At 37.6% G+C, this 23,332-nt stretch overlaps 1 protein-coding gene across 1 annotated transcript; it reads right to left on the reverse strand.

Annotated features, from left to right (window-relative positions):
* Nucleotides 1–1,118: 1,118 nt before the first annotated feature.
* CIDEC (cell death inducing DFFA like effector c) lies at nucleotides 1,119–23,096 on the reverse strand. Its single transcript, XM_053688985.1, has 6 exons — nucleotides 22,800–23,096; nucleotides 18,195–18,272; nucleotides 13,688–13,829; nucleotides 10,381–10,530; nucleotides 7,123–7,310; nucleotides 1,119–4,315 (listed from the first exon to the last, which is right to left on the reverse strand). Exons 2-6 carry the CDS (start codon nucleotides 18,245–18,247, stop codon nucleotides 4,138–4,140), a joined length of 711 nt encoding a protein of 236 aa, XP_053544960.1. The 5' UTR covers nucleotides 18,248–18,272; nucleotides 22,800–23,096; the 3' UTR covers nucleotides 1,119–4,137.
* Between the last annotated feature and the right edge of the window lie 236 nt (nucleotides 23,097–23,332).

Here is a 23,332-nt window from a genome sequence, read left to right on the forward strand (position 1 = left end):
CCTTGTATTGTATTTATTGTATTTTGCCAATTCCCTGAGATATATTTTTGTATGCTTAGTATCGTCAGCTTCTTAGTAGTACATTATGATAATTGCTTTTTAAAATGAGTTCCTCCTGGCTTACTGATTCTGTAATATGATTTTAATTTATTTCATATAGAACCAATTTTAGAAAGGCAGACCAATTTTTATTTTCTGTACTATGTGTATTACAACAGCACCTCTTTTGCCGTATACTTGCGCCCTACTTTAATATTTGCTCCTACCCGTAATGGGTTATGGGAGGCACGATTTATATGAACACTTGTCCACTGTCACTGTGTATTTAATAATCCTCCATTTTCCAAGTGCTTATTAAGCTTGTGTGATCATATACGTATCAACAATACCATATAAAATATCCCTCTGCCCATACCTGGAACTAAACAGTTCGCATTCCTATGTCGGAGGGGTTTTCTTCGTAGTGTACACAGGTTGTATAACTATCAAGACAGTACATCAGGATTTCATTGTCTTCTTACTGATATTCCTCCTCTTCCGGCTCGTAGTGATCCTGGCATGTCTCCAACTTTACAATGCCGGTCCCGGTATGGGCTATCGAGGCAGCTCAGCCTAACGAGCCCCACAGGCTGTGTCGGACTCCCCAACGCGGACCGAGTAGGTCACTTAATCCAGGCTGTGCAGCTCTGAACATCCAAGGATTGTGGTGTTACAAGGTTGACGTTTGCACGATCTCACCCCTTCACGCTGGGTGAGTAGCGTGCGACCTGCAGCATCTCCTGCACGCTCCACCTCTTTCGGAGTCACTCCGGGATTATCTATCTTTTTAAACAATAAAAATTTCACAAGAAGAAATATGGCTCCGAAAATAGCTGAAAGCCACGAGCGGGCGCCTTCTTCTGCATTCGGAGGCACATGCCTACTTAATAGTATGTTATCAATAAAAGAGATTTATTTCACATATTTCTTGTGTCCTCCCTTTATTCAGTACTAATAGTTACCTTGGCGCTCTCCCTGATGCAAACATTGTCCAATACTCATAACGCTCTGTGCTTGTACATCCTTGTATTTTTTTTCTACATATACACAAAAGGTTTATTGATAGAAAAAAAACCAAATGATAAATAATCAAATTTATTATCCAAAGAAATACACCAGGTTACAAACATATTAAATATAAATATTTTACAAAGTTCATGTAATTTTTTTTAGCGTTATTAATAACAAATCTGGTAACAGTCAGTGTTACAAAGACAACTTTTGCATTGTGTTAAAGTTTGTGCATTACATTCCATTTCTAACTCCCGTTCAAATGAACCACTTCTCAAATAATTCATATACTATTTGGTGTAAATGTGGTGCCTGTATCATCCATGAGCGATCTACGCATGTAAACGGAAAAAAAAAATCAATTGAATACTTGTCATAAGTGCATACATCCCTTTAACAAGTTTACATTTTACATTGTAAAAGTTTAAAGGTCAAGTTTAACATTCATAGTTCAAACCCCTGTTTTGCAACATTATTCTCTTAAAGGGATAGTCTAGTCAAAATTAAACTTTCACAATTTAGATAGAGCATGCAAATTTAAGCAACTTTCTAATTTACTCCTATTATCAATTTTTCTTCGTTCTCTTGATATCTTTATTTGAATGTAAGCTTAGTAGCTGGCCCATTTTTGCTTCAGCACCTGGGTTGTGCTTGCTGATTGGTGGTTATATTTATACACCAATCAGAAAGCGCTACACAGGTGATGAAGCAAAAATGGGCCGGCTCCTAAGCTTACATTCTTGCTTTTTTTAAATAAAGTTACCAAGAGAACAAAGAAAAAGTTATAATAGGAGTATATTGCATGCTCTATCTGAATCATGAAAGTTTAATTTTGACTAGACTATCCCTTTAAACTATGACAGTCATTACTTTTACAAAACAATAAACTAAAGCTTTACAGGGTATTGCATCAAACAATATATGATGTTTCTTTAGCAGTGAATAATACCTCAAGTTCATTAGTCAGCACAGGATGACTCACTGTATTATCTCAGTAAGACAATAGCATCATTATATAGTAAGCTATGGTAAAACACAGAAAAAACAAAGTCAAGAACATTTAATTGTTGGCTATATATCTATAATATAAAAAAAGTTTGTTTAGTGTCACGTTTCCCCATCTAACTCCACCTATAGACCCTCAAGGAACTAAATATAAGGAGTAGTTGAATTTTGGTCTGATTCTTTGGAATACATAGTATAAGACCCTATGGGGACGATTTATCAAGATCCGTACGGAGCTTGATGCCCGTTTCCCGCGCGAGCCTTCAGGCTCGCCGGAAGAAGAAGTTATGAAGCAGCGGTCTAAAGACAGCTGCTCCATAACTTGTCCGCCTGCTCTGAGGCCGCAGACAGAAATCAACCTGAATACGATCGTGTTGATTGACACCCCCTGGCCGCGAATCTGCTGGTGCAATGATAAATGCCAACAGCGTATGCTCGCACTATGATAAATCTACCCCTATAACTCAACCCCCTACTAACCTAACAGCCATATGAAAGCGATTAAAGGAACATGACAATTTAACTTTTATGATTCAGATTGAGCATGCAATTAACAACAAAAAAACAGTCCAATTTATTTATATGATCAAATTCGCTTCTTTCTCCTGATATCCTTTGTTGAAGAGTTCAGGAGAGAGCAGGTGTCTTGAGCATCATATGGCAGCAGTGTTTTCAATGTAGAACATACCAAGAAAACAAAATCAATTTTATAATAGAAATACATTGGAATATATTTTAAATAGTTGTGCTTTATCTGAATCATGAAAGTTGAACTGTGACTTCTGTGTCTCTTTAAAGTGAAGGTAAACGTTGATGAATGAAAGCCCGTTTTTTTAAAATACTATTAAAAACAGGGGCACTTTCATTCATCAAAGTTTAGAAGGCAGCCGTTTTGATTAAAAAACAAAACAAAACAAACAACTTACCTTTGTTTTTTTGACAGCCAGAGCAGCTTCCCCCACCCGGAGATCCTCTCTTCACACGTCAGCAATGACTAATCCAGCTTCCTCCAATCACTGCTTTCCCCCCAGGGTAGTCATTGTCTGAGGCCATGCCGTGATTGGAGGAAGTTGGATTAGTCATTGCTGACGTGTGAAGAGAGGATCTCAAGGTGGGGGAAGCTGCTCTGGCTGTGCAAAGAAGAGAGGTAAGTTTTTAATCTAAACGACTGCCTTCTAAACTTTGATGAATGAAAGTGCCCCTGTTTTTAATAGTATTTTTTTAAAACGGCTTTCATTCATCAAAGTTTACCTTCACTTTAACAAGTGGCTGATGTGAAAATATCACTTTCCTAACCAACTGCACACTATGGGGCATATTTATCAAACTCTGCATGTCCGCTCGCATATTGATGAATAGGCCCCTATGTTTATGGCAATAGGAGGGGTAAGAATCTCTTTCTAGTTCCACATACATCTGTTATGCCGTAAAATTCCTTTTGAAGAACAGAAAGGAAAAAAAATTGAAAATCTCTCAAATGTGGGTGCATTTTATATGCAACATAACTGATACAAAAACAATTTCCTTAAAAAAAAATATACACCAGGTTTAGAACGATGAAAGGAAGAATGCTTAATCTGTTTTCAGAAACAAATTAATCTATACACCCATGAGACAACTTATTTAAAAAAGGAAAAAATTCCTGTAGGCACTCATAGTCAGCTGCATTAGATATAACATTTTTTGATTCTATGTAAAGAATTCTTTTTTGTTTTCTTCTTTTTGAAAATCAGACACTATATTTTAAGAGAGGGTGAAAGAGGGTATTAGTTTAGGATAACTACAGTAGTTATTCCTTAATTCCTCTGGGATGGGATGGCTGCGCAGGAGAGGTATACAAAAGCACAGCATACATTATCTAGGGGAGTTCATAGTCTCAGTGTGTCATGAGACCTGATTAGAAAACCACTGTGTTTTTGTGTTTAGTTTTTTTCAAGTCCCTTTAAAAGTATCCACTTTTACAGCAGGGAGTTGCACTGGAGTGGAACCCAAGTCATGTATTGTGCGTGAAAACACACAGCTTTACATATTGCACACGATATACTGTATCCCTTTTTCGTTTGTTTTGAAGACAAAGTGTTTCTACTGAAGCATTTTCCGTGTGTAGAAGGGAATTAGGTCTCTAAGGGCTGTTGCGGGCTTCTCTTCCACTGGTTCCACGCGTTCTGTGGCATCCAGAAGCTGCTGCACATAGCCTGATGTACCAAGCAGAACGTGCCCAGTTGTCTGCATGGTGAAGAGGGTCCAGCGTAGAGCTTCCCTGAAATCAGAAAATGAGTTTTTGTTATTAAAAAACAACAACCCCTGAACAGCTGTTTCTAAAGAGTATGCTCCCCAAATGTCACCAGTCACAACCGAACAAGTGTTGTCCTATTAAAGGCCACATTCATATGCTGACTACAATGAAACTTGTGTTTTACTTAAAGACATATGAAACCCACACATTTTATTTTGTGATTCAGACAGAGAATACAATTTTTTTTAAAACATTTCCCATTTACTTCCAATATCAAATTTGCTTCATTCCCAAAGTATTCTTTGTTGAAGAGATACCTAAGTAGGCATCTGGGAACACTGCATGGCAGGAAATAGTACTGCCATCTAGTGCTCTTGCAAAACTGCTACTATATAGTGCTCCAGACACGTGCACACTTTAATCCCTTGAATGCTAACGACGGCTATGAGCCGTCGCAGAGTTTCCCACTCTGGTGCTAACGATGAATCAGAGCCGTCGCTAGCACTCTCCCACATTGAGGGAGATCTGGGGGTTCCCACCCGCTCCTACCTCGGCGATCGGGCCTGCATAGTGACAGGCATGGCCGGGGCTTCACATTATAAGCGGTGACGTCACTCGCAATGACGTGATGACGTCACCGTGCAACTTTATTTATACTTAACAATGTTAAGTATAGGAGCAGGGGGCATGCTGCTTAGAAGCCTGTATCTCAGGCATCTAAGCAGCTACAGACCCCCAAGACCCACCGTTGGAAAGGTAATCACCTTTCCAATAGTGTAAGTCTTGGGGATCTAAAAAAAAATTATTTTTTTTTAAAAAAAAGCTTAGCACGCAGGTAGGAAAGTGCTTAGCACTCAAAGGGTTAAAAGGACATGAAATCCAACATTTTTCTTTCATAATTCAGATATAAAAAACAATTTTAAACAACAATTTACTTCTATTATCTAATTTGCTTCAAACTCTTGGTAACCTTTGGTGAACAAGCAGCAATGCACATGATTGACCAATAATATGAGGCATATATGTGCAGCCACCAATCAGGAGCTCCTGAGCCTACCTAGGTATGCTTTTCAAGAAAGGATTCCAAGAGAATGAAACAAATTAAATAGAAGTAAATTGGAAAGTTGTTAAATATTGTATTCTCTATCTGAATCAAAAAAGAAAACAATTGTGTTTCATGTCCCTTTAAGCATCACATCAATGACCCGTTTAACTTTCTTACTAACACTGTCAACAAATTTAAAACAACTTAAAAGGGGCATGAAACCCAAACTTAAACAACTTTCCAATTTACTTCTATTATCTAATTTGCTTAATTCTCTTGGTATAATTTGTTGAAAAGCATATCTAGATAGGCTCAGGGGCTGGGAGCTAGCTGCTGATTGGTAGCTGCTCATATATGCGTCATTCCATTGGCTTACCAACGTTTTCAGTTAGCTCCCAGTAGTGAACTGCTGCTCCTTCAATAAAAGAAAGCCAAGAGAATGAAGTAAAAATCATAATAGAAGTCAATTGGAAAGTTGTTTAAAAATGTATGCTCTACCTGAATCATAAATTAAAATTTTGGGGTTTCATGTCCCTTTAACAATAGATCAATATTTAGAAACAGAAAGAATGAGAAATCAAATTAAGAACATTTTTTCACCCAATCACATTGATGTAAGTCTTCTTTCTTTGCTGCATGTTCAGATTTAGGTATCTGATATATTTGTTCTCTCTCTTAAAGTAACATAATTGTTATTAACGTTACTGTGAATAACCTTTGTGAAAAAAAGTGAAATGCCTGTAATTATACACAATAATAAATAAATAAAAAAGCAAATAAATGTGCACTGAAAATAGGATCTACAGTCCAGGGGGCAAATTTACTATTGTGCGGATGGACATGATACGATGTAGCGTATCATGTCCGCCGCACATCGATAAATGCCGACAGCATACACTGTCGGCATTTATCATTGCACCATCAGTTCTGGTGAACTGCTGGTGCAATACTGCCCCCTGTAGATTTGCGGCCAATCGTCCACTAGCAGGGGGTGTCAATCAGCCCGATCGTATTCGATCGGGCTGATTGCTGTCCGCCACCTCAGAGGTGGCTGACGAGTTAAGGGGCAGCGGTCCGGAACTGAAGCGGAGTGGGTCAGAAGCAGCATCCGCTTAAGTATCCTTAAAATAAAAAGCAATAGTGATGTACTGTATAAAATCCACTCTGTAAAACAGAGGAAATAGTACTCACATAGACAATAGCCATAACTTAGCTCTTGGTGAAAAAGCCCATGTAATAAATCCTTGACCAATGAACAGAGGACCGATAAGAGCTTGAGACTTGAATAAAATATATTTATTGCACATAAAAGTCACTCGGGTCAAACAGACTCCTGTTATGAACAAACCACCCTTTGCCGAAGGTTGTCCAGTGAAACGTACGTCGGAAGCATTGTACGTCACTGGGAAACTTGGGACTCTTTTGAACACCTGTAAGCTTTTGGCTAGCGCTTGTATGTTAGGCATTTTTTGCTGAGATAGCGTGGTTTGTTCATAACAGGAGTCTGTTTGACCAGAGTGACTTTTATGTGCAATAAATATATTTTATTCAAGTTTGGAGCCCTTATCGGTCCTCATTGGTCAAGGATTTATTACATGGACTTTTTCTACTAAGAACTAAGTTATTGCTCTTGTTTATGTGAGTACCATATCTTCTATTTTACAGAGTGGATTTGATACAGTACATCACTATTGCTTTTTCTTTTAAGGATACTATCACAGAAGACTTCTGGACTGTATATCCTATTTTCAGTGCACTAATTTGCTTGTGAATAACCTTTACTCACTTCATCATTCTTTTGGCTCCATAACACTGCAGGTTGTAAGACAGAGTGTATGTTCCGTATAATGTGGCCTTAACGTTCAAGCTGCCAATAAAATCTCGAGGGTGAGATTTGTACAGATCAAAGCTGAAATGTGCCACATCAATTTTTCGCGTAGGCTTGTTGGAGAGGGAAACGTGGTATCCTGATTTCTGTGGAATGCCAAAAAAGTAAATAAATAAATTTGATATTTTTACAAATACTGTATATGAAGCACAAAGCATAATAAAAATGTCAGCTTGACAATTAAATGTTAATTTTTATTAGTAAAATAACAGAAAAGCCTACACTTGATTCAAGTGATCAACTCGCCCTTTCTGTGCCGCGGCTCCTTGCTAAAGTCAGTAGCTCCGGCCGCCTATGGCAGAGTGCTCTTTATCAATGAGGTGACGTTTCCACCTCTAAACCAATAGCCGTGCTAGCTTACTGAACATTGTCAGATGACTAGCATGGCTATTGGTTTAGAGGTGGAAAGGTAACCTCAGTGAAAAAAAGAGTGCTGTGCTGTAGGGGGACGGAGGTGCTGACTTTAGCAAGGAAGGGGTGAGTTTAGCACCTTTTTTTTTTTTTTTACTAACTCCTCACTGAAAGTCCAGTTTATTTTTAGTGATGGTATACCTTGCATTTTTTATTTAAACGCTCAGATTTACCATCACTTTAGGAGCAGAGAGATCTGGGACTTTATTTTGATAAAATGTATCTAGTAACTGTTGAAATGTTTGTTCAACATAAACCATATAAATGTTTTTTGTTGTTGTTTTAATATCAAAGTTTTACATCTTTCCAATACATGTGGATAAGCTTAAATAAGCATATTTGTATAATTTATCAGCTGGAGGGGCATCTGGGAAAAAACATGAATGTATCAGCATTAAAGGGACAGTAAAGAATGTAATTACAAAATTGTTATGCAGTATTCCAGTAGAGTAACATATGAACAAGCAGAGAAAATGTGAATCAGATTACGTCTGCAAAAGGAGGTACCCTGTGCCCACAGTCTGTGAGATGGTCTGACCTCCTATTACTGTATATAGTGACACTGTTTAACCCACCAGTACTGTATATAGTGAGTTAGTGACACAGTCTGTAATCTGCCGGTGAGATGGCTGGCCTGACCCTACCCGCCCCAGTACTTTATAAAGTGACCTCAGTAGTCTGTGACATGGTCCAGCCCCCCCGTACTGTATAGACTGACACTGTTTACCCCCCAGCCCCCCCATGCTGTAGTAACAAGGTCTGTAATTTTCTGGTTCCACAAACATACACACACACATACATGCATAAATACACACACAGTCACAAACATACACACACACACTAATACATGCATAAATACACACACACACACACAGTCACATACATACATACACACATACACACACACACACACACACACACACACAAACACTAATGGGTAAAACAGAAACACTAACCCCTGTAGTCAGAAACACTAGTGAAGCATCATGTCACACTCACATGATATCAGTGCAGGCAGTGGCAGGTCAATTGCGACCTCTGCACCCCCTGTAGTTTCGCCCCTGTGAACAAAGTCTGAGCAGATTGACACCTTGTTAGCTGCAGTTGATTTTTAAAAGGGACATGAAACACAACATTTTTCTCTTTCATGATTCAGATAGAGCATACCATTTTAAACAACTTTCTAATTTACTTGGTTTCATTTTTTCTTTGTACTCTTGGTGTCTTTTGTTAAAAAGCAGGGATGTATGCTTAGGAGTCGGCCCATTTCTTTAGCACTATATGGCAGCAGTTTTTCAAGAATGTTATCCATTTGCAAAAGCACTAGATGGCAGCACTATTTCCTGCTATGTAGTGCTCCAGACACTTATCTAGGTTTCTCTTCAACAAAGAACAACATAGGAACAAAGCAAATTTGCTAATAGAAATACATTGGAAGCTTTTTTTTAAAAAAATTGCATGCTCTGTCTGAATCACAAAAGAACATTGTTGGGTTTCATATCCCTTTAATGCTCAAACTCCAACCAGCACTTGAGTTATTTTAAGGAGCCAATCAAGAATAGAGTCTGAAGTTGACATGGCTTGGTGTTGTTATTGTGTTGAGAAAATCGTCATTGCTTGGTTTCAGCAGAAATGATAAGACAACAAACTACAAATGAGGGATATATACAGGATAAGGTTATACTTGTGATGCCTGCCATGGGCTCTTTCAGTTTTCAGGACTGGAAAATCCACATTTTTTTTGTAGGAAAAAGGGTAGAGGTAGATAATTAAAGAATACTGCAAAAGTTTTTTACTATGCATAATTAATGGCTTAAAAGGTCAAAAATAAAATGTACATGGGTGCACTTCAATTTGAAGTAGAAGCATTTTTGCAATATACTTTCATCAGCAAAAACGTTTCTAGTAAAAGTTATTGCTGTTTTTCCAGTGGCATCCTCCGCGCATATCCTGTGAGGGCCTGTGCACCAGTATTCAAACACCATGCATGCTCAGAGAGGCTTGTATGACGCAAAGTTATGTCTTCAGAAGCAATACACACCACAGTCAGCTCTGTGATTAGGTGTGGCGTTTGAATACTGGTGCATAGGTCCTCAAAAGGATATGTGCATATGCCGCTGGTTTTTGCTGATTAAAGTATAAAAATTCTTATAATTTAAATTGAAACGCACCCATGCACATTTCATTTTTGACCTTTCTATCCCTTTAAGCATTTTATATTACAATCCCAAAGTGATTACTTAAAGGGACAGTCTACTCCAAAATTGTTAAAAAGATAGTTAATCCCTTTATTACCCATTCCCCAGTTTTGCATAACCAACACAGTTATATTAATACACTTTTTACCTCTGTGATTACCTTGTATCTAAGCCTCTCAAACTGCCCCCTTATCTCAGTTCTTTATACAGACTTGCATTTTAGCCAATCAAGTGCCATCTCATAAGTAACTCCACAGGCGTGAGTACAATGTTATCTATATGACACATATGAACTAACACCCTCTAGCTGTGAAAAATGGTCAAATTCATTCAGATAAGAGGCAGCCTTCAAGGGCTTACATTTTAGCACAAGAGCCTACCTAGGTTTAGCTTTCAACTAAGAATACCAAGAGAACAAATCAAATTTGATGATAAAAGTAAATTGGAAAGTTGTTTAAAATGACATGCCCTATCTGAACCATGAATGTTTAATTTTGACTAGACTGTCCCTTTAAACACAGTCCTCTAGCTACAATGTTTCACACACCTCAGAAGATTTCCATTTCTGCCCCTTTGAAAGCACCATAAACACTGTCCCACTTTCCAAGGATTGGAGAAACTCTTCTGTGTCCACTACTGTACCATCCTCATCCATAACGAGAGTTATCGCTTCTGTGATAAGCAAAGTATCTTGTGCCTAGGGACAGGAAAATAATAGCAATGAATAATAATACTCATTTCTCTTCTATATATGAAAAAGATATAAATAACTTGGTGATTATTCTCATAGAAACAGAACTGAAATTTCTACAATATATTTTTTTATACCCCACTATCTATCACCCAATCTCCTTACTTAAAGGGACAGTCTACCATTGAATTGTTATTCTTTTAAAAGATAGATAATCCTTTTATTACCCATTCCCCAGTTTTGCATAACCTACACAGTTAAATTAATATAATACTTTTTACCTTGATTACCTTGTATCTAAGCTTCTTCTGACAGCCCCCTGATCACATGACCTTTTATTTATTATCTATCGACTTGCATTTTATCCAATTAGTGCAGTGTCTGCCACACCCCACGGGCGTGAGCACAATGTTATCTATATGGCTCACATGAACTAGCACCCCCCCTGTTGTGTAAAGCTAACAAAAAGCATGTGATGAGTGGCTGTCTTTAGTGGCGGCTTAGAAACAGGCAGAAATTTAGTAGGTTTAAATGTTATAAAGTATATTAAAATAGCAATGTTGGTTGTGCAAAGCTGGGGAATTGGTAGTAAAGACATTATCTATCTTTTTAAACAATAACAATTTTGGTGTTGACTGTCCCTTTAAGTCTATAATCACACAACTCATTTTTTATCGACTAATGCTTTACTTGATACTCTCCAGTCTGGCTTCCACCTTAAGGGCTAGATTTATCAAAGGCTAGGCGAACTCTGTATGTGCCTCGCCTGTAACTGCGCCCCAGCTCGCCTCCGGAGAAGCGCACATGTGCGCCTGAATTAAAAAAAAAAAAATAGACGCAACTTTGCGCAGGCGAGCTGGGGCATAATAAAGATAAATTTCGCCTGTCGGAAACAGCATTTACTCCCTATTTATTACAGTACATACCTATAAATATTTACGCCGCCATGTTTTGGTTATTAAAAAAAAGTTATATAAATAAAAAGTTATATAAATATATCAATATATATATATATATATATATATATATATATATATATATAAAACTGTTGGTACCCATATGCGCCAGTGGAAGAGCAAATTTCTGGCAATAACAGTCTCTTCTTGGCGCTGAGCCTATGAAAAATTAGTTAAAAGAAGAAAGTACTGCATCACAAGATGTAAAAGCATGTATTATAATGGTGTTCGCCTCAGTCATTATGGCGAAATATACAACACGCAATTGAAGCCAAAATTGCAGTTCCCTATCGGCGCAAAACAATGATAAATAAGAAACTGGGCGTATTTGTAGGTTGGGCTGTTAAATTATGCCTATTACTAATGTATATTGTTGCACTCGGGAGCGCGCCTGTGCGCCTAGGCGAATGCAAGCGGAGTGCAAAGAAGTTTCTTTCAGATTTGCGCAATTATAGGAGCAGAGTGCTGTGATGAATATGACGATCAGGTCGTATGCGCTATTTTGGACGGGATTAAAGGAGAGTGGCTTTGATAAATCTAGCCCTAAATACTCAGCAGAAACTGCTCTCACTAAAGTAACAATTTATCTGCCATCAACCAAAGCAAAGGGCCAATAATCCTTACTTATTCTTCTGGATGTATCATCCACTTTTAATACAATTGACCCTCCCCTCCTTAATTCTACATTCTTTTGGCATCCGAGACACAGCTCTCTACTGGTTTGCTTCCCGTCTTTTAAACAGCGTGTTTAAAGTTTCCTTTCATCTTCTGATTCTTTGCCCCTCTCAGTAGGGGAACCACAAGGCTCAGTCTTGTGTCTCTTGCTTTTTTCTATCTATATATCCTGCCTTGGAAAACTTTTATCTTCTTTTGAGATCCAGTACAACTTGTGTTCTGATTATATCTAAATCTATCTTTCCTCTCTGGATTACCAACTGCCCCTCTGCAATAACCTCCAATGCATTTTTTCTGAAATTGAGCTTCTTATTCCCACCTTCTTATAGACCTGATATTTCTCTTACTTCAGGAGATTCTATTCTCAATACCTCATCTCAGGTCCACTGTCTTGGTGTCACACTTCACTCTCAACTCACATTAAGTCCAAATATTTAAGCACTTACCAAATCCTTCCGTGCACACCTATGTAACATTTCTAATATGTTCACTTTCGTTAGCCAAGAAACTAGAAGAAAATACTAATTAATTTCCTTGTTTTGTCACTTTGTGACTACTGCAACCTACTCGTATATGGCCTTCCTAAAACCCACCTCTCCCCCCTCCAATCTATCATGAATGCTTCAGCTAGACTCATCCACCTAAGCTGCCCTGCTCTGCCAGTCCCTACACTGGCTCCCCATATTGTTTAGAATACAATTCAAAATAGTAACCGTAACCTACAAAGCACTCAACAACCTCACTCCCAACTATATTTTGTCTCTCATCTCTAAAAATACTCCCTGACCTGTATTCTTTGATTGTCCTCTGACCTAAGGCTCTCCACTACTTTATTTCTACATCTATTTTTACTTCTCTTGCCTCCAATATTTCTCACTTGCTGCTCCTATCCTCTGGCACTCTCTACCCCACTCCATCAGACTGTCTTCAACTTAGTTTCAGGCACTCTTTAACAACCAGCCTATTTAGAGAAGCTTACCATCTCTCTTCTAACTGTTTTTCATCCTAACCAAAATAAGCCTTGAACTGCCTTGATTCGCTGCTGCAACTACAATCCATGTGACAAGCTACACCAAATCTTATGTCTCTGCAACCTGATCATGAAGACTGTAAGCTCTTCGGAGGAGGGACCTTATCCTTCTGTTCTAATTTGTTTTCTTAATTCAGTTGTTATGTATCTGTTTTTTACCACAAGTCTGTCATTGTAAACCCATTAAATACTACCCAGCATTACATTCACATTTGAATGTTAAATATTCTCCTTGACATTTGTTCTCTCATAAAGATATTTTAATAGATTGACTGTTTGGTAAATATTTGACATTTGGTTAAAACAAACAAAATAACCCAATATCTGATGTTGTGGCAAAACATTTGTCCATCCCTAAAAATATAGCTGAAAAAAAAAAAACAACAACAACAACAACAATGGTCAATATCAAGTACAACTTAAAAAAATTAAAACCAGAAAAGATAAAAAAACAAACAAAGAGATAACAAAACAAAAAAAATAGAACAATAAGAGATTTCACCTTGTTGATTAGATCTCCGAGACTGTCAGCAACTATCCCTTTCCTGACGCTACGGTCAAAATTGCATACACGATATGGTCGAGGTTTGGAAGCTGGACGGGAAAGGAGTTGTTGGGTCATTGAAGCACTGACAGAAACGCACCTATGAAACATGTAAAACAAGGTTATAATTTGTTAAAGGACCACTCAATGCAGTAGAATTGCATAATAAACAAGTGCATAATCAAAAGACAATTTGACACCTACTCTGAATTTCAAATAAGCAGTTTAGCTTTCAACAAAGAATACCAAGAATACAAAGCAGATTTTATGGTAAAAGTAAATTGGAAAGTTGTTTAAAATTGCATGTCCTATCTGAATCATGAAAGTTTTATTTTGACTAGTCTGTCCCTTTAAAGATAAACAACCATAACAGCGTTACAGACACTTTTGTCAAATTGTATTCCGTAAACCTTTTTTTGCTACTTTGAAATCGGGTTGCACCTTTTGTTTTATTTTTTAGACTGTGCTCTTTGTGTAGTGGGAGATCATAGAACGAAGCTCTGGGAATATAGGCACACTGTCGAATTCTTCTTTTATATGACTGAAGATGACTGGTATACAATTCCAATAGGAGTGACCCTTTGGAACATATTATCCACTAAGGCAGGGTTCTTCAAACCACAGGTCAGGACCGATACCATGTTTACTGGGTCGCAACTTGTGTGTGTGTGTTGTAGTAGGAGAGTGTGTGTGGTGTGTGTGTTGTAGGAGAGTGTGTGTGTTATGATGTTGTATGAGAGATTGTGGTGTGTGTGTTTTTCTGAGAGTGTGTGTGTTGTATGAGAGTGTGTGTGGTATGTATGTTTTGTATGAGAGTGTGTGGTGTGTGTTTTATGAGAGTGTGTGTGTTGTATGAGAGTGTGATGTGTGTGTTGTATGTGTGTTGTATGAAAGTGTGTTGAATGAGACTGTGTGTGGTATATGTGTGTTCTATGAGAATGCGTGGTGTGTGTGTTGTATGAACGTGTGTGTGGTATGTGTGTGTTGTATGAGAGTGTGTGTGGTATGTGTTTGTTGCATGAGAGTGTGTGTATATGTGTTATCACCTTTTACAACACGTTCAAGTTTGACTACAATCAGGAATAAAGTACACTTTTAGTCACGAAAATTGCAGCTATCATCTTGTATATTACTTCAGAAAGTTTCAGACCAAGCATAAAAATATTGTCGCAAAGGTATGTGGTATCATAGCACTGGGTCTTGAGATAAAAAAAGTTTGAAGAACCCTGCACCAAGGGAAACATTTATTTATGTTTGTTACTTCTGAGGATATCTCACTCTGTAATTTTTGATTAAAGGGACACTGAACCTAAATTTTTTCTTTTGCGATTCAGATAGAGCTTGCAATTTTAATCATCTTTCTAATTTATTCCTAGTATCAAATTTTCTTCATTTTCTTGGTATCTTTATTTGAAATGCAAGAATGTAAGTTTAGATGCCGGACCATTTTTGGTGAACAATCTGGGTTGTCCTTGCTGATTGGTGGATAAATTAATCCATCAATAAAAAAAAGTGCTGTCCAGAGGTCTGAACCTAAAAAAAAGCTTAGTTGCCTTTTTTGAATAAAGATAGCAAGAGAACAAAGAAAAATTGATAATAGGAGTAAATTAGAAAGTTGCTTAAAATTGCATGCTCTATCTGAATCATGAAAGAAAAAATTTGGGTTCAGTGTCCCTTTAACATTGTAAATATATTGATATGTAACTATCTACTATTCTGATTAAGCTGTGTGCTCCTAGTTGCATTTGTTGTGCAGAGCTTTATTTTTTTTAAATATATTAATAGTTCAGCTGTAGAATATATGGAATTTCGAGCCCTGCTAAAATATGTCTCAATAATTCCTGACCTTCGCTCTCTTTGAAAAAAACTTCTGGCTGTCACACGTCGGCACAAATTATGGCTCATTGCATAAGGAACAAGTCTCAGACTGTATTTCAACACATCGGTCTGAATAAGAAACTGAGCTGAGGGTTAGGTCTGCCCTTTTGGCTTCAAAACAAAAATATTGAAAAATCTATATCTATAGCCAATTTACTTTTAGTTACAGTCCTTAGAAAATGGCTTTAAATCCTGAATTTATTTACTGCCTTTAAAGAAACACAGAAATATTATTAAATTTAGTCATTTTTCAACGATTTAAAGGGATATTCTAATGTAAAAATGATATGCCCTAGTTTGACTGAACATGCCATTTTCTGCACATGTTTAACCCCCCAAAGGGTAAATTAAGTTCAATGTGATAGCCTGTAGTTTAGCAGTTACAAAGCACTTGCATGTTGACGACAATCACTGACTATTATCTGCATGGGAGCAACAAGGTGTACGGCTCCCAAGCAGGGTTTAAACACACAGGATGCTTCAATCAGTAGTGCAAAAAGTACATGTTCTAATGATAGGGTGACCATATTGCCGCTTTAAAAAGGGACACATGAAAAATACATGTCAGGCATGTTTTCAGGGCTGTTTAAAGAAATGTTTTGTATAAGAACCCTGACATATGTATTTTTTCATATGTGTCCCTTTTTAAAGCAGCAATATGGTCACCCTATCTAATGAATAAGAACATATACCTTTTTCAATATCATTTCCCTTAAGAAAAGTTCTGAAATATTAAGGTTTACAATTGTCTGTGTAAACAAAACAACATAGTTTTGTAGTACCTGGCCAGGGCAGATCTTATGTAGATGTAGTAAATTTAGTTGTTTTTTGTTTTGTTTTTTAACTCATTTAGGGCTAGATTACAAGTGGAGCGCTAATTTATTACGCACCCGTAAACGAGTAAATTCACCAGTTTACAGGCGCACAATAAATAACCAGCCATTATAAGTGGCTGGTTATTGCTACCACGAGCTCACGGTAGCAATTAGCGCTCCAAAAATTAATCAAAGGTCAGATCTCTGGTTAATTTTCAAAATGTGACCCAATTGCACCCTAAATTAAGTATAGTGTAGGTTTTTGAAATAAAAAACTATATTAGCATTTGTTTTTTAAACTGCACGTATAAACACATAAATATATATGTATATATTCATATACATTTAATATTTGCTGCCCATCGCTCCATGACTTCCCCACTTCGCTAGGTTCTCAGCCGTGCCTGACGGCATGAGAACAAGGCGCCCATTGGAGCCTATGGAAGCGCGTTCTTGTGAGTGCAAAGCTTCCATGCAATTGTGCTTTACTTATAATACCAGTGCACATTCGCGTGTACTGGTATTACTGAGTGGAGCGCAAATACCTTGTGGGAACCCATAGTTGACATTTGTCGATCCCAAAAATAGACACAAAAATATCCAATAAGTAATCAGAGTGTAAAAACAAATTCTTTGATAGGAAAATGTGCAATCAAATCCAGTTATAGCTTTTTCTGTTTGTGGTTTTAATTATGAAAAATGCTTTTGTAGCGACTTCCAAAACTTGATTGTAAGGGGTTGATTTAACAAGGGCCGAATGGCCCCTGTTCCCCTTGTTTCCGCACAAGCCTTCAGGCTCGCCGGAAACAGCAGTATGAAGCAGTGGTCTTAAGACCGCTGCTCCTTAACTGGTCCGCAGCCTCTGAGGCTGCGGACATCAATCCGCCGTATTCTATATGATCGGGCTGATTGGCCGCGAATCTGCAGGGGGCGGCATTGCACAAGCAGTTCACTAGAACTGTTTGTGCAATGCTGAATGCCGACAGCGTATGCTGTCCACATTCAGCGATGTCTGGCGGACATGATAAGCTGCAGCGTATCATGTCCGCCAAGCATTGTTAAATCGTCCCCTTGGTCTCATTTTTATTAGAAAAGAAAAGACCTTTTAATGACCATTTATAATTGCTGGTCATCCCAGATTGGGAAGGTATATTGAAGGTCATAAAACTGCAAGTTAAAAGGGACATTAAACACCTTAAGACATTAATATAATTTTTTTAATAACATGTAGTAAAACAACTTTGCAATATATTTTCATTATTTTTTTTCTCCTTTCCTGTAATTTAATTCTGAATATTGTGGGCTTTCCAATTCATGTTAAACATGGAAGTGCAAACACAGTTATATTCCACAGTCATCGGTTGCACACTCTAGTAAGCCATTTATAACCATTCCTAATGGGCCTAAGCAGAAAAGGTAACCTAAGTTACAATATGGCAGCGCCAACTGCTTTATGGGCCTTAGAATGTTACCTTTATTTTTTCAATGTTTAAAAATCTAATCTAATTTTTAAAAACACATGTACAAATTGTTCTCAGGCTAATCTTTGCTTTGAATACAACATTCAAGCAATGATTTATTTAGTGTTTAATGTCCCTAATGTCAAAATTAAACCTTTGTGATTCAAAAAGAAACAACTTTCCAATTTACATATATTATCTAATTGGCTTTGTTCTCTTGTTAACCTTTGTTTTAAAAGCACACCTAGGTAGGCTCAGGAGCAGCAACACAATTTTTTTTGTTCACGTGTATAAAAATAAATCTGTGCTTACTTAGAGAGTGACTTGGGAGATAGTAGACTCAGAGACTTCATAGCATATTCCATCTTTGTCAAAATGATTTGATCGGACCTAGAAAAGAGAAAATAAATATAGCCTAAATAAATTTGAAATGTACTAGTGCAAATCTTGAGAACAATTGTTAAGAAAAATAATCATTTGAATGCTCTCCTCCATTACTATCCATGAACCCCCTTAGCATGTAAGCCTAAGAGTCCAACTGTTTGCAGATCACCTTCATAAGAGCTGACTGCAACAGTGCGACTCGCAGCAGGGCACTCAACCTACTTGATCCCTTATAAATGTTACCTTGTATACGGCCTATGTTTATAGCGCTGCGGAATCTGTTGGCGCTCTACAAAATAACCGATAATAATAATAATGCTAGCTATAGCATAGGTCTGAGGAAGGGGTTAACGACCCCGAAACGTCACAGGAATATACAAATAAAGATTTTTTTTTTTACAAATCCAGCGACTGACTCTTCCCATTTAGCTTTGTCGTTTGGGGATTTCTAAGGATATATATATATATATCTCACTGACCCTTAGTCAGTGTGACCCAAAACGTTGCTGTCCTTCTGTTATGTCACCATAATAAAGACTATTCTTTTTTGAAGAAACAGTGCTGACGCCACTTCTTGTTCTTTTTGGATATATTTTTGAGGAGTTGCAGGACCCTCAGGTGTACGTGCACTATTGATGTATATCATGAACTGTTTTGCTGCATACTAGTGCTAGACCTACTGTTTTATTTATTTTTATATATATATATATATATATATATATATATATATATATATATATATATATATATATAATTCCAAGTAATAGATCCGCACTCGCTGGACTTTCAAAAAACAATACTTTATTGTGTACAGTGACGTTTCGGGGAGCCAACTGTCCCCGAAACATCACTGTACACAATAAACTATTGTTTTTGGAAAGTCCAGCGAGTGCGGATCTATTACTTGGAATTGAATATTGATGTTCCTGACACCCTGGCTCGTATCTTAAGAGGTGAGAGTGCAAATCCCTATGGACCTTCGTATATATATACAGCTGTGTGATCATACTCACTCTGAAGCCATCTTGTCCCAAAAGCAATAACAATCCTCCTTATGAAATTGAAATATTCTGAGAATATAGAGTTACGTCTGTCTTAAATCACTTTTTCTGGGTTGGGTTATGATCTTTGTCCTGCTAAGGAGGTAGTGACATCTCCTAAGGGACAAAGTCTCTGCCACCCAGTCTTTTTGGCCGTCAGTGTGAATCACAAGGAAAATAATGAGGGTGCAATGTTTATATGCTAATTTACCACTGTAATTATATCTAAACTTTGCCCCATAACTGTAGAAAATGTTAAACAAGATGTCTGAATGTGCGGCTGACTACTTTAAACACACGCACAAAAAAATATGAAATGGATATAACAGTCAACATTAAACTTTGATGGCTCAGACAGAGAATACAATTTTAAGACACTTTCAGGTTACTTCTATAATCAAATTTACTTTGTTTTATTTTAATCCTTTGTTGAAAACTATACCTAGGTAGGCTTAGAAACAGCAATGCACTACTGGGAGGTAGCTGATGATTGGTTGCTACATTAATACACATCTTGTCTGCTCACCAAAGGTATACAGCTAGCTCCAAGTGCAATTATAAAAAAAAGTCATATCTATCTATCTATCTATCTATCTATCTAGCTATATCTATCTATCTATCTATCTATCTATCTATCTATACCTATACAGATGGCCCTCGGCTTACAACGGTTCAATTTACACCGTTTCAGAATAACAACCTTTTTTTCCAGTCATGTGACTGCTATTGAAAAGCATTGAGAAGCAGTGCATTGATTAAAATAGCCAGTAGGTGGAGCTGTCCGCTTGTGTTGAAGCAAAGCCAAGCAAGCTGAAATGAATTAGTTTAACCAGACCTGAGCTATCGAGCAGATTTCAAAGGAACAAGATCTTCCTGTCTATAAATCAGTGCAGATTGGAATGCATAGAAAGAACTGTTTGCAGAAAAATGCAAGTGAAGTCTGTGTTGTGTGATTATTTTATTAGGTTTATAATGCTGTTTAGCAAATGTTTTTGTTCATTTAACTTAGTCTAATTATATATTCTGTGTTGTGTGATTATTTTATTAAGTTTATAATGCTGTTTAGCATTTAAAGTCTTCATTTCAAAGCTTTTAAAATAATGTATTAGGTGTTACTTATGACAATTTTGAGAGGGGCCTGGAACCTAACTCCCTCACTTCTCATTGACTTACATTATAAACTGGGTTTCAATTTACAACGGTTTCGATTTACAACCATTCCTTCTGGAACCTAACCCCGGCGTAAACTGAGGGCTACCTGTATATATATATATATATATATATATATATATATATATATATATAAATTAAAAGGTACTTACTACTCAGCGCTACTTACCAGTTTACCACCAGCAACCGCTTGAGGGTCACTTGGAGACGCTCTTATGAGCTATAATTCTAAGCCTTACTATCAGGTTAGTGTTTGTGCCAAAACCAAGCTCCCAATCAGAAGGCTTGGGTCTACATTGTACTGACACAGCCCTATAGATTCATATGGAGACTCTCAGATGATGCTTGGTTATGCTAAATGATCAGTCATTGGTTTCCCTCAATGGAGTTGCTAGTGGGAGGGGGGAGGGCCAGGCCCCCCACCCCAAATGGCTGCCCCCATGTGCACTGCAAACTGTGATCAACATTTGGTTTTCCCACCATCTCTCTGTACAGGACTCCCTCAGATCCATTCAGCCCTGCCCATGGACTACCCTGCTCCACCCATGGAACACCCAGTCCTGCCCATGGACCTCCTAATCCCACCCCTTCTGTCATGACAATGCCCACAAAACACAAGTGGGCCTTTAGGAAGTGCCCCCCAATAATTAATTCCTGGAGACAACGCTGGTTTCTCCAAATTCCAGTTACCCTGCGGTCCTCTCCTGCTTTCTGCCTACTGACCTCTGGCAGTGGCTACCCTTAAAAGGATATGAAACTCAGGTATATTCTTGATTTAGATAGAACATACAATTTTAAACAATTCCAATGTATCTAATTTGCTTTATTCTCTTGGTATCCTTTGTTAAAGAACCAACAATGCACTTCTGGGAGATAGCAGAATACACTAGGTGAGCAAGTAACATGAGGCATATACATACAGCCACCAATCAGCAGCTCCGGAGCCTAAGTATGCTTTTCAACAAATGATAGCAAGAGAAAAACAAAAGAGATAAAAGCAGTAAATTAGAAAGTTGTTTAAAATCAAATGCTCTACCTATATCATAATAGAAAAAAATTGTGTTTTGTGTCCCTTAAACGGTTCTGTCTCTTAATCTGACCCTTGTGCTGTGGTGTCTGCTTACTCAGCTTGACCATTGGCCTGTTTCTCTGACTTTCTTTTGCCTAACCCCTGTTACTTGACGTTTGGCTGGACTGATCTCTGATTTTGACCCCGACACTCCTTGTGACCTTGTCTGCTGCTTTGCCCTTCAGTACTGGCTTGCAAGTAGCACCCAATAGGAATAAGGCTGCAAAAGTAGCCTTTGGATGACTTTTAATTAAAAGCATTGCAGTACTGAATACTTAAAGGGACACTGAACCCAATTTTTTTCTTTCATGATTCAGATAGAGCAGGCAATTTTAAGCAACTTTCTAATTTACTCCTATTATCAATTTTTCTTCATTCTCTTGCTATCTTTATTTGAAAAAGAAGGCATCTAAGCTTTTTTTTTTCAGACTCTGGACAGCTCTTTTTTATTGGTGGATGAATTTATCCACCAATCAGCAAGGACAACCCAGGTTGTTCACCAAAAAAAAAAAATTAAAAAAGCATTTACTGTCCCTTTAAGCTCTGAATCCCCTGTTTTGTGTGATATCATTATCTGGTATAAATATTTAGGATGTTATATTTTCAATGGATGTGTCACTTGCTATGAAAAAAATAAACAGATTATTTGGGCTATGATTACATTAAGAGTAAATTTAAACCCTTAATTTAACCCTGTAAGAAGTTGATGCCCACAAATCACAGTCCACTAATTCCCTTTATTGTAAAGTTTCCCTGACCTGGCATGAACTAAAAATCATTGAGATGGTTTATCCCCAAAACATGTGTAAATGATTAGCTTTAAATTGTTTTTCTTAACCCATTTTTTTTGTTTTATAATTATTACTTTTTTTGTATGGAGAGAATTCAAAATGCCTTTGGGATCAAACTAAAATAACAAAGTACTGTATGTAGGATTGCCACCTGTCCCTTAAAATACAGAACACTTATAAGTTACACATGCTGCAGGGTGTGCAGGGAGGAATATGCATAGTGCATATGACTAGTGCTGTCCAGAAACACAATACATGTTCCTCCCTGCACACTCTGCAGCATGTGTAACTCATAAGTGTCCAGGAAAACATGGCTGAGGTGGCAACCCTAACTGTATGGTCCAACTAAGCTCCTAATAAATGTGCTATAACAATGCAAGTTATTGAGCTATTATTTGTGACCCCAACCACACAGGCCATTTAATGTTAATAAATAAGTGAAATTGCAGAAAAACATACTTACGGTGTACAAATATAGACAAATATCAGGAAGTAAGATGCATTTGTCTTCAGTAAGCTTTGCAGTTGCCCTTCTCAGCTGGGACTGTCATATACCTGGTTTATTCCATACTGTTTGCAAGTGATGAGTGTACTGTTCTCTGTCTCTGTTACTCCCTCCCTGTTACTCACACCCCTCAAACCTAAAGGGAGGTTAGTCCCAGCTAACAAGTATTTGGAAATAGTAGCATGGGTCACAGAGGTTTATTAGGACACATTCCTGCTGCTCTGACATAATGCCCCCAGGCTCTCTGACATGCACAGCTGACTCCCACCATCTTGCAGTCTGCACATATACCTCCCCCTACTGTTCTTAAAGGGACAGTAAAGTCAAAATTAAATTTAAATGTATTGGATAGAGTACAACATTTTTAAACAACATTTTAAACAACCTTCCAATACATGTCTTTAGACAATTTTGCTTAGTTCTCTTCATATCCTTTGTTAAAGAGCAATCATAGATGAGCTCAGGAGCCTTTTTGTGTCTGTAGCCATCTC

The sequence above is a fragment of the Bombina bombina genome, chromosome 7 (genome assembly GCF_027579735.1).
Source record: "Bombina bombina isolate aBomBom1 chromosome 7, aBomBom1.pri, whole genome shotgun sequence".
Taxonomy (NCBI): Eukaryota; Metazoa; Chordata; class Amphibia; order Anura; family Bombinatoridae; genus Bombina; species Bombina bombina.